Source organism: Hyposmocoma kahamanoa, unplaced genomic scaffold (assembly GCF_003589595.1).
Source record: "Hyposmocoma kahamanoa isolate Upper Pololo Valley unplaced genomic scaffold, ASM358959v1 97, whole genome shotgun sequence".
Classification (NCBI taxonomy): Eukaryota; Metazoa; Arthropoda; class Insecta; order Lepidoptera; family Cosmopterigidae; genus Hyposmocoma; species Hyposmocoma kahamanoa.
This window is the reverse complement of record NW_020655294.1, coordinates 2620200-2632936: the sequence shown is the minus strand read 5'-3', so window position 1 is coordinate 2632936 and position 12737 is coordinate 2620200. Positions and strand designations below refer to the sequence as shown.

General features: G+C 38.2%; 1 protein-coding gene across 1 annotated transcript in view; it reads left to right on the top strand.

Annotated features, from left to right (window-relative positions):
- LOC113238599 (NADPH oxidase 5) overlaps positions 1 to 10959 on the top strand; it is an 80308-nt gene extending 69349 nt beyond the window's left edge. The window contains exons 5-16 of the mRNA XM_026475427.1: positions 1471 to 1568; positions 2806 to 2926; positions 3822 to 3972; positions 4411 to 4621; positions 5480 to 5706; positions 6053 to 6241; positions 6551 to 6744; positions 6898 to 7849; positions 8141 to 8286; positions 8826 to 9035; positions 9370 to 9573; positions 10198 to 10959. Of these exons, the coding sequence (XP_026331212.1) occupies positions 1471 to 1568; positions 2806 to 2926; positions 3822 to 3972; positions 4411 to 4621; positions 5480 to 5706; positions 6053 to 6241; positions 6551 to 6744; positions 6898 to 7849; positions 8141 to 8286; positions 8826 to 9035; positions 9370 to 9573; positions 10198 to 10395 (2901 nt within the window). The 3' untranslated portion in view covers positions 10396 to 10959. The remainder of the gene's footprint in view (positions 1 to 1470; positions 1569 to 2805; positions 2927 to 3821; positions 3973 to 4410; positions 4622 to 5479; positions 5707 to 6052; positions 6242 to 6550; positions 6745 to 6897; positions 7850 to 8140; positions 8287 to 8825; positions 9036 to 9369; positions 9574 to 10197) is intronic.
- Positions 10960 to 12737: the final 1778 nt, after the last annotated feature.

Genomic DNA, 12737 nt, shown 5'->3' with positions numbered 1-12737 from the left:
TTAAAAGGAATAGTAATTCCTTTATGAAAAATAGTGACAGACATAACATTAATACGAGGAATAAAAATAAACTAGCTGTTCTTGATAGTCGTCTTCACAAAGTCAAAAAATCATTTAAGGGGCAAAGTATACGCGTCTATAACAAGATTCCGGTTGATATACAAAATTTGCCTTTCACGAGGTTTAAAACTATAGCGAAACAAAAACTTTATACTAAAGGTTATTAAACAACTTCTGCGTACGTGGATGACAAAAATCCGTGGTAGTAACCCGTTTAGCTCATGGAGGTAGTCTCGATCTCTGATGTTTCAAATAAAAAAAAATATTGTAAATGTTATTTACAAAGAGCAACTAGAGTTTCTTGCTCATTCTTCTCAGGGGAATCTGCCTTACGAATGAGCGGTAGAGTTTAACCATTGTGACGATTTCAAGTGTACTAATGCTTATCTATGAAATAAAGATTATTTTGAATTTGAATATGAATGGCTACTTATTATTTCTGGGTAATAATGGGCTCAAAATTTGACAGCTATGTTAATGTAGAAGTAACAAAAGAAGTACATAATCAGATAAAAGAAAGCCAAAGTACTGTTAAAAATAGTCAAGTTCTTAGGTTTTCTCGATTGCTACACACTGGAAATGAAACAATGCCAAATTTTTTGCCAACAAACCGACGTTTCAGACTCTTTACAGGCCCTACGGTTACGGCTAACCAATAAGAAAAACAAATCCACGCCATTTTGATATAAATCAAGCAACAAATTTAACGGTAACTGATTTTGAAAAAGTCAGTTACCGTTACTAAGATACAGAAATAACAGAAACAGCCATCTCACATAATAATTCAAAAACAATTATAAAGTACAACCTGATCAATGCACCATTTCACGTTACCGAATTGTAACACAACATTTGTAAACATTACACCAGTTTGAAGGAATCTGAAATCTGTACAAAATCCTAGAATTCGTACCCACGGTTAAACATTGACCAATCTTACATTTGTAAAATTTACAGAAAATAAAAGATTGAGTGTTTAAAGCTACTGAGCACATTTGAAGACTTTTTAAATGGATAAACGGAGGAATGCCTAATATGTGCTTGGTTTTCCATAAATTGGAATTTTTAAACGATTTGACATCACATTTTTTTGCGGTTCAGTCTGTGTTTCGCCCGAGGTGCAAATTATGTTGGCTATATTTTCTCTCTGTTCACTAACTGGCGTTTTTGTCGTAAACTGAATAGTATGTACTATCTTTCTCAGCTTTGAATAGCGTTCATTCTCCATTAATCATCATAAGTCTACCCTTTTTGTATGTAATATAAGGCACTGATAGAACGAGACCGAAATGTGCCAGTGCTGAAATAAAATGCCCTGAAAATTTTCCTACTGCTGAATGGTTACGACGACTAGTTAGGGAGACGACACGTGCAGACGATGTACTACAGACATTATGTTGAAAATTTCAGGTCACAAATAAGCTGTTCCGACTGGTGGACAAAGACGGCGACGGATTTGCGACGGCCGACGAGGTCATGGAGTTTCTCTCCACCATCACTAGTAGTAGGTAAATAAGTACTACATACAAACACAAACAAAACACGTACATACATATATATTACTTTTGTATAAAGTGTTCTTACAAGCTAGAATAAGCAGTTTTCTAGCGAGCGAATTTGGTGACGTAGTAGTGTTCATAAATACTTTTCGGTAGCACACAGAGCATCTGGCTAAAGTTATTGGAACTCCTTGTAAAAGAGTTCGTCAAGGGAAGTACTGCTACCTTACCTATTTCTACCGCCAAGCGGTAATGAGAGCTGTGTCAAAACAAAAGGGTGCTACTGAAACTACAGGCACATGTGACTTGTCAACTTACGTCTCAAGGTGACGGGCGCAGTGGCAGTGCCCTATAAGATCTTTGCGATTTAAAGCTTTAAAGGAATATCAATCATTAGGGTATCAATACAAACACGCTATTTAATTGGAAACTCTGTACTCAAAACCTTTCGAATTGTTTAATAATAATAATAATAATAATAATAATAATAACGCACACACTCAACATAGCCCCGCACTAGGGAAACCCTGTGTCGCGGGTGCCATGGACACACACATACACAACCACAAATGACACCCAAACTCACGAGAGAAATAAATGTAGGTCATACAAATATTTCTCCCGGCCCGGGAATCGAACCTGGGACCTCTGCGTGACAGTCCGGCGTGGTAACCGTTCGGCCACCGAGGCAGTTTTTTTTGTTTGTCTTCATACATGCTCTTAGACAATTAAAGCGTGTTAATAACCAAAAAAAAAACGGCTCTCTCAGCTTATTATGCATTTACCCATTCACGACTGGACTATGGGATTGCACTGTGGGGGAATTGCTGTAATTACCAAGAAATTTTTGTCCATCAGAACAAATATCTAAGAATATTAACCAACAAAGATCAAACGGATTTATGTAAGCCTTACCTTATATAACTCGGTACTTTATTAGTCCAACGTGCTAATACATTTGAGAAACACGAAAATTCGTTAAAAAAATATACACTCAATTAAAATTAATTATATTAATTGTTATCAAAATAAACATAAAACTCCCTTTTTCTGGCTTAAAATTATTTCCATGCTCTCTATTTTCAATGTTAATAAGAATATTTTATGTTATATTATAATCACATCCCTAATCGTATTAAAAATTTGGAGAAAAGAATCATCTTCGAAAAACAGTAGAAGGAATTCGTGATTTAAAAAAGCTATTGTAATATATATCAGGGTAATGATTTCTCTTAATGCTGTCCAGGTCCCGTGCTGGCTTCGACCGGCACAGCGTGGACTGGCTGGAGGATCTGTTCAAGCGAACAGTGGGAGACCAGCAAGAGATCACAAGAGAACAATTCCAGAGAATTGTTGTGTCTAAGAATGTAAGTACGACGTCGTATCATTTGCCTTCCTTTTCAAAATAAAACTTGGTTTTATTAATTTCATAAATCTTTTCAAATTCCAAGGCTTCCTTTTGTTATTTTGGACTTTATTAGTTAACATTTTTTTATTTGGTTTACCAATAACTATTATATTGCGACTTATGTACTAGGTACATTAAGTTGTGGTTTTAATTTTAATGCAAAGCTAATTACAGATAAACACCTCATGCAATAATCTCAGTACAGAGTACTGAAAAAAAAAAAACCGGTCTCAAAAGTTCGTGGAATTACATCTATTTGCCAAGTTTTATTGAGACCGGTTACTGGAAAAGGTGTGAAACCGGATTCATCCCCTAGTTTACCACCCTTAGAGGTGGAATATTTTCTTAAAATTCAAATGGGACCAATACTGAGGTACCCCCTTTCCAACCAAAAGAAGAGTCATCTGAATCGGTTCACAAGTCGAGTAATCACGTGACATACATACAAAATGAAGTCGAATTGAGAACCTCCTCCATTTTTTGAAGTCGGCTATAAATGACAAAAGAAACCATTTTAATTTAAGTATGCAAATAACTAATAACCACCTACGTGTATACAACAAAATGCTAGTTTATTTTAATAGTTTTCGAAACCAAACACTGCCAACCATCAGTTGACATTTGTCCACATGAGCTTATAGAAATTCCACTATTTCTGATAATGGGGAATATGGCATAAATATCGTTTAATAACAAGCTCAGAGTTCTCTCATAACAGTATTTCCGTATCACACCAGTTTATTCCGCGAACATTCAGTCAGAAGCAAAAAAAAATGTTTGACTAACCTGACCTCTCCTAACACATCGTTTATCGCCATATCTGGAATCCTTTTAAACTTTTTATTTTTCCCCAGCCGTTCTTCACAGAGCGCGTATTCCAGATCTTCGACGAAGATGACTCCGGGACTATCTCGCTGCAGGAGTTCATCGCTGCCGTCCACAGATTTGCTGGTCAGACGCCCGATGATAAGCTCCGGTTTCTCTTTAAAGTTTACGATTTAGATGGTGAGTCTTACTCTATAATACTACGGACATGCTGTGGGATGATTTACCAGTAGCCCATCCTCCACCATATTTCTTTCCATAATTTAGTCCACTGCTGTTATAAGTTGGACAGTGATCGCGAAGCGACAGGCTTAGGCCAAATACAACTTGCTTAAATAAACATAATGGGCCTCGCAAGCGAGGAAATTTATGCTCGTGCCGGCCGACCCAAGTCTTACCAACGGATAATGCATAGGTATGAAATATTTACCGAAGTATACTTAATCTGTAACATTGCCTTTAAAACCGTCTATATTTTAATTTTTGTAACAATTATGATTTTGGGAAAGTATTTGAAATGATATTTTTTACATCATTTCAACACGGGCAGGCAAGACGACAGTTTGAAAGACCAACTAACTAACTAAACTAACTAACTAAAGTGTACGTGATTTTTAGGGGACGGTTTAATCCAACACCGTGAACTTCAGCATGTGATGCGAGCATGCATGGAAGAAAACGGCATGCAGTTCAGCGATGACCAGCTCTTGGAACTGACTGGGGCAATGTTCGAAGACGCTGACACGGAGCGAAGAGGAGCTATCACTTATGAGGCTTTGAAGACTCAGTTAAATAACCATGGAGGGTTACTTGAAAATTTGTCTATTAGGTAACGTCAATTAAAGAAGTGGGTTCCAGTTTCTGTTAATGAACATTAGGTTTAATGAAGATAGTTTTTAGTAAATATGAACACCTCACAGCTCTTTTTTGGAAGAATATCGTTAAAACTAATGTTGACCAATGTATTTTACTTTTCTGAATGATTTTTTATAGTTGTGACTCAGAATCAAATCTCTAGTATGCTTGGTAATAATAGCAGAAAGTGGCGTCCAAGTTAAGTTTATTTATGCTGTACGATCGACATTTGGACATAGTTATGCAAACTAAAACCAACCCACAAAATGTCACTTTCGAGATAATTAGATTTTTGTAAAAACAGTGTGAAGAAATAAATAGGTAAGTTATTTGAGACAAACAACGTTAGTTATGTGTAGCATTGAGCATGACACAGGGAAACTATTATGTAATATAGCAATAAATAGAAAACATTATGTATGTTTGTATGTTTTCGTAATAAAAAAGCTAAAGGTCTACAGTACTTCAGTATATGTGACATGGATCCATTTAGCATATTTAAAAAATACATTATAGGAAGTTAATCAGCATGGTTCTTTTTAGCTGTTAAAAAGTTACTTATTTAGGGTTGGTAGCCTGAAAGACTTTTATTTTCTCCGTTTTGGCTTGGTATATTGCTAGGATCTTTTGTGAGCGGGTAAAGGACACGTCTGGTATTCTACCTAAATACATAACTCAATTTCACTCGAGGAGTGGGTTGGTTCTTGTTTGTATAACTATGTCCATTTATTGGTAGGTACAATGTTGTGAACAATACAACGAATAAAGTCAATGATACATTGTCCCAAAGGCCATGCTTAAAACAATTTCAAATTTTCTTTTTTCCCCACAGTATAGACCGGTGGCTGGTCCCCCCGAAGCCAGACCCTGAGCCCACCTCATTCGTCCACAAACTCTCTAAGCTGAAGCCCTATCAGCTCTCCTTGCCCTACTTCAGGAACAACTACGTCTTTGTTATCTATCTGTTGCTATTCTTCCTCGTCAACATCGGTTTGTTCGTCGCGAGATGTATTGAGTATAGGAACTACAATGGATTCGTTATATTGGCTAGAGCTTGTGGTAAGTGAATGGTTTAACTATGATATTTGGTACAAATGTTTGACTATTTTATCAACTCTACACTTTATTCCTCTGTAAATATATGTGAAGACTAGTTATACGTAGTTTAAACTCTCATCGCGTTTAAACTCCGTCTTTTCTTTACGAACCATTTGAAGACACTTTGAGGTAATCTGAAAGTTTTCACCTATGTTAAAATTCAAGTCAGATAGATAAAATCGAGAATCCGCGTCGAATTCCAGTGATTTAGGCCTAATTAAGATTTGACTTGAGCCTCGTCTTGAGCAAAATAGCTATGTTGCACTTATCAGCCGAGTGACGACACTCGCGCTTCTGTGTCGTCCAGGCCAGTGCCTGAACTTCAACTGCGCCTGGGTGCTGGTGCTGATGCTGCGCTCGTGCATCACGCAACTGCGCGTGCGCGGCCTCAGCTCGGTGCTGCCGCTCGACCACCACATCTACCTGCACAAGCTGACGGGCGTCATGGTCGTCGGGTACAGCGTGTTGCACACTGCCATGCACTTGTGCAACTTTTGTGAGTTTATTACGAATTAATGGACAGACGACCTAATGAAGAGTGGCTATGGATATTTGCGTTAATAGAGATGCACTTTAATATACTTGTTAGCAATTGTTTTGATTCCCGGAGTTACTTTTCTGATGAAAACTAATGTTAATATCAATTTTGTTCCAAAAAATATTTTTTCGCTTTTAAACAATTCTGCCAAACACATTTATAATAAATGCAATACTATAACTTACCTTATACTATACATTTAAGTAATCCAATCTGTACGGATAGTCTAAAACTTTCTTTTTATTAACTTCTTAATTATTTTCACAGGTATAATAGTAGTCAATGACCCAGAAATTAACAAGAACAACTACACGATCTACGAGTGGTTACTAACAGAGCGACCGGGGCTGTTTGGATTGGTGGGGGGCTGTGCCAACCCGACTGGCGTGGCGCTGGTGGTCATTCTCCTGGTTATGTATGTGTGCAGTCAGCCTTTTATCAGGAGAGGAGGGAGCTTTGAGGTAAAAACCTATTAAACTATATTATTACTCTGCGGTGTTCTCTGTTTATGAAACTGACTCATGAACAAGTGGTTTTCAATGTAGCGTGCAGTCATTAGAGCATCATTATTTAAACTACTGTAGTTCAGATATTTATCCATCACATCGTTGCAGGTATTCTACTGGACTCATCTCCTATACGTGCCGTTTTGGTTACTGTTGATTTTCCATGCGCCCAACTTCTGGAAGTGGTTCGTGCTGCCCGGATCCATTTACATCGCCGAGAGGATCTTACGTCTTGCTTGGATGAGATCAGAGCGCGGCAAAACGTACATCTCGTCAGGGATTCTGCTGCCATCTCGCGTGACACACCTGGTCATTAAACGGCCGCCTCTGTTTGACTACCACGCCGGCGATTACGTGTTCGTTAATATTCCTGCTATCGCGACTTACGAGTGGCATCCGTTCACTATTAGCAGCGCTCCTGACCAGGAAGATTACCTGTGGCTGCACATCCGCGGCGTAGGCGAATGGACAAATCGACTGTACGCGTACTTTGAAGCACAACAAGCAAGGTTACATGCCGGCGAGGTGACACCACATCAAAGCGGGGAGAACGGTCATGAAATCGTAGCTCGCACCAGCTCAAATCAGAGCAACAAAAGCAGACGCAAAGGATCAACCGGTAACGCTAAAAAACGCTCCGTCGATTTTTCCCCAGTAGCATTTGCTAATGAAGCCTTTAGCATTGAAGAGGAAAAGGAGTTTAAAGCGATATCACCCTCTCCCCGCGTGCGCAATGCAGCTCTTTTGGCACCATTTTCCCCTCTTCGTCTGCTAGAGAAGTCTCGCTCCATGCCGGATGTCCACAACAACTTGAAGAAGAAACAGCGGTTGATGGCTCTCCGCGACTACATGCGCTCGGAGTCGGAGAACAGTTTCGACCAATGCGAGATGCGTCGCGCTCACCTCAAAGCCCTCGGATTGGCCTACAAAAGTCCACAAAATAAATCGCTCGCTCACAGCTTCAGGTACATGAGGACCAAACCAACTATCATCGCCTTTAAGACGCCCAGCATGGAAAACTGCGAACGTCGAAGAAGCAACGAAAGCATTTTGACCATCGGTAAGACATATATTTATATCCTCAAAGAAGCACCTGCGATCAAAATTACTTGAATGTAGATTAATTCGTACACTGTGAATTAAAAAAAAAGGGAATAGTACGATAAAGTTATAAATTAATTATTATTAAAAATGAAGGTAAATCTAAACTTGCGATTGGACATAAATGGCGGTCTCAGTTCCTTCTTGTAGCTGTGTGTTTTGTCGTGGCAGCCTTATTTGTTTAGTTAAATAAGCTTTTTGCTTAGTATACAGCAAGTACGTTATCAGATTGTCAACAAATCCATTCCAGCTCGAAGACGTCTCTCTAAGAGTTTATCGCCGGACAAAGATGTGGAGAATCAGATCGAGCGACCAACGTTCAATATCATCAGCCCTTCGGAATCTTCCGTTGCAGATTCGTCGTTCGCAAATTACCCTGTGGGGAAACCTTTGGAGGTAAGACTTTGTAACTCTGATGTACTTACCAGTATAATATAGGGCTGCCTGCCCAAAAATGTATAAATGTATAAATTTTGAAGAATAAAAGAAAATTTTCCTTTTATTCTTTAAAAAGAATTATGATTACAATGACTACACGATAATTTACGAAGTAGCTCAGAAAGTATACCAATGATAAAAGCTGAAACTCGACACTAGCGTTGGCGTCCACATTGAATGTTTAGTATAGACTAAACATTCAATGTGTACGCGTTAGCGACAATAACTATTTTAATTTCTATGCTATAAATTTTTTCATAAATGTCTGTTTATCTTATATGTTACTAAAAACAGAAGATATTAAAACCAATTAATTTTTGTCCCCAATTAGGAATAAGAAACCATATAACCATATAATATAATCATGAGCATCTTGTAGAAGAGTCTGGAGACAGAGGTTATTACGAAACACAGATTGGAATCAAATTTAAAAAAGTTTGTTTCTCTTTCCTTTAACTTCAGGAACCCTAATCCCGACGCGTGTTTCATGTCAACAGATCTTCCTAGACGGTCCGTACGGCGCGGCCTCATCGCACATCTTCCGCGCACAGCACGCGGCGTTAATAGCCGCCGGCATCGGTGTCACGCCGTTCGCCTCGATCTTGCAGTCCATAATGTACCGATACTGGAGCACCAGGAACGTCTGCCCGAAGTGTAGTCACACTTGGGCTAGTAGTCTACCGCAGCATGGGATGAGTTTGAAGAAGGCGAGTTGTGATGTATCTGATATCTATTTGGCTCGTGACCTTCTTTTTGGGACACTTAAGCGCTCACAATACGGCACACAGCAGCCACTGAAAAGGACCAAGTCAGATTGTCAATTCAGTGTAAGCTCACTCAGGATACGTTCAAAAAGTCGCGCTACGTGGTTATAATACAACGTAAATTCGCGAATGACGTCATTACGCGTTCAGCATTTCAGCTTCAGCATCAACGAAGAAGATGTCTTTAAGCGGTTATAAGATAATTTCTAGAAACAGAAAGTCGTGCAGTTCATAGAATTCTTTATTACTGTCCACATTCTACAACATTGTATTTCAGGTTGATTTCTTCTGGATAAACCGGGAGCAGCGCTCGTTCGAGTGGTTCGTCTCTCTTCTGTCCCAGCTGGAGATCGAGCAGGCAGAACTAGGAGGGGACCTGGAGAGGTTCCTAGAGATGCACATGTACATCACGAGTGCGCTGCAGCGGACGGACATGAAGGCTGTCGGGCTACAGCTGGCATTGGACTTGTTGCATGAGAAGGTAAGATTAATGCACGTCTTACTTAGTCTCAAACTACGTAAGACACGCATTAATAAGTTGATTTCAAGAGCAGGATAGATATTAAGATTCACTTAAGTCTTCTTCATATCGTATTACTTGCAATCGTGGCGAAAGGATTGGCCAATCACCATAAGGTACTCGTCTAGGATAGACGTACAAGAAAGGGATGCTATATGGTGCGGGGCGGATTCTTCGTGAACCCTTCACTTAGCTTAATAATCCTTATCAGTGAATTACCCAGTATTTTGAATGTAAGGGTGGGACTTGTCAATTTATGTCTCAGGGTGACGGGCGCATGGACAGGACAGATCTTTGCGATTTAAAGCTCTGAGTGACACTGGAACTTTTATGGACAGGCCTGTAGCTAACCATCAGGCGCATGTAACTCCGATAAGAGTTAGAAGAGTTAGGAGCTGTTTATTAATATAGGTCTAGAGAAGTCGCTGTACTCTAAATACCGGACTAGAAATCCAGGTAAAATTAAACTCTGAAATTAACCTAGTCACTTGTCGTAATGTAGAACATTCTCATAATATACTATAATATTTAATATCTCTAATATTTTACTGTATTTTCACCTCAGTTTTATTTACTTGTGTACAGGAGAAACGAGATCTGATAACGGGTCTGAAGACCCGCACCAACGCTGGTCGTCCGAATTGGGACAAGGTTTTCCAGCAGTTACAGGAACAGAACAAAGGCAAAGTGACAGTGTTTTACTGCGGCCCGCCACAACTGGCCAGGGTGCTAAGGGTTAAATGCGACCAGTTTGGGTTTAGCTTTAGAAAGGAAGTCTTTTAAACCGATTGATACGTGTAGGTTTTTTGGTGTCATATTTTATGGGCGTCATATTTATTACCGTCATTTTTATTGGCGTCATATTTAGTGGCAGCATCAATTCATGTTATTAGAAGAATTTTCAACAGTGGTATTGTTTTAATAATTCGCCTGCAATTAAATAATGTAATTGAACTGGAGTCATAGTTTAAGGTAATTAAAAACCTTGATTTAAGTGTTTATTTGCTTTAAGTGCCATGGTTTTGTTGTTTTTATATACTTACTTACTTACCTTAATGATAAATTAATTAATATTGTTGTGGTTTTATAACACTACGATCTGTCTAGGTATCCATTTAGAAATGATTGTACCCCCAGAGGGCACGGCAGTGCGGCCACAATGAGAGTAGACGTAAAGGTATCATGTATTTTTCGAAACACCATTTACTGTTTCTTTGACATGTTGTTACCAATCATAATAAGCGTAATTAATAAGACAAAGATATTGTTATAATTGCAATCATATTTATAAAAACTGTTAATCAAATTGTTTATTATTTTTTATATTTTTGAAAATAAATACAATGTTTCGCATGTTGTGGTTTTCATTAAAACATCAAGTTAAACAAATTGTCAATCTCGTAAGTACTTAATTAATGAAGAGCAGTTCATTTATACAATACAATACTCTTTACAATTCTTCTTTACCACCACTTGTTGCTTCGAAGATCGCCATGAGTGGTCCTATTCAACACTAGGAAGTGCACAGGAAATAACAGACTGCAAATTCTAATCTTGTACTGTTCATATAATTACTAACTTGCAATTTTGCTATCATAGTGAAGTTATACATGCGTTTAATACGTATACATAATTACATTGAAGTCGATACAAATGCGAGTTGCTATCTGCGTTGCCATAACCTACGTCAAGACAAACGCGAAATTCTGACGTAGGAAATACGTCATATCACTGCGCGAATTGCGCGATTCGAACGACCTCGCTCAAGGCAAAGGAAGCGAGGCCGCGGCCTCGTCCGAGGCCGAGGCCAGAATCCGACCTTACAGCGAGGACATAACGAAGGTCGCCCTTGGATAGAAGGTTGGGAAGTTTGACCTTGAAATGTTTCACAAATTACGCGGTAAGCCAAAGTATGGATTTTATATCTGTCATATTTTTGGGGTTGTCAAGTGTTTTTACAAAACCATACTAAATTTGGAAAATATAAAAATGGAAGTAAAAATTTACAAATTTTATTTTTACTCAAACGTTGTAAATAAATTATATATATATTATTGTTGTTACTTCTAAGAAAAAGAAAAAAGATTAAATAAAAAAATTAAAGAATTTATATTTAAATGGCGAAAGCACCATCTATGAATCGTACGTTGAACTACTTACTATATGGGCAAGCACTATAAAAAACCTCCACCTCGATAGAAAAGTGAATAGTTTTTAAACATTCGTGCAGATGGCGCTAGAACGTTAACTTTTTATTATTCCATATAGATAGCTCCACCGTACTTAATTAGAAGTAATGTTTACCATCGGGGCAGGTACCTATTCTGGAACGTCATACAGCTTATCTATTTTTGCTCTAAATTGTATTGAGGTATTATTTATTTGAATGGGTATGTATGTACTTATAAGACATTTTAATTAATTTTTCGTATATAGCGTATTATCTTTTAATCCGCATTTTATCCGTATCAAGCCCTATACATCACACATCTGGGCACAGGTGTAAGAGAGTTAATTGAGTATATACATATACATTGCATACGTTACTCAAAATTTTTTTGTTTGTGAAATTGAATTGATAAAAAGTAACGACTCCACACGATACCTAACTCGTCTTTTAGGCTGGTATGTATAAGCTGCTCTGTTATGGGTCTCTGGTATATAAACCTAGCTGGTTTATATACCAGAGACCCATAACAGAGCTGCTTATACATATAGCTAGTAAATTCCTTGCAAGGCAATTTTGTGATCGGTGATTTTCCATTTGAACGAATACTTACCAAAAAGTAAATATATATCTGACGCAAACAAACAATGCCGATAGTGTAACACTGCCAGCCAAATAAGGATGATCCCTCGCCCTAAATAATCGGGGATGATAGCATTTATAGACTCACGTCTTTAGAATCCCATTGAGATATTTTTATAGGTAGCGACGAATGATCGCCACTTTCATCAATCTTTAATAAGACTTGAATAAGACTTCCCAGGTTTTACATAAGGCTTTTTCACCCGCCTCGACGTAGAAATTTACTTTGGGTTCCAATATGGTGATTTAGGTTTTTTTACACGGATTACACTTCGGATTTTACGTATTTAAAAAAATATATGAAAAATCTACATCC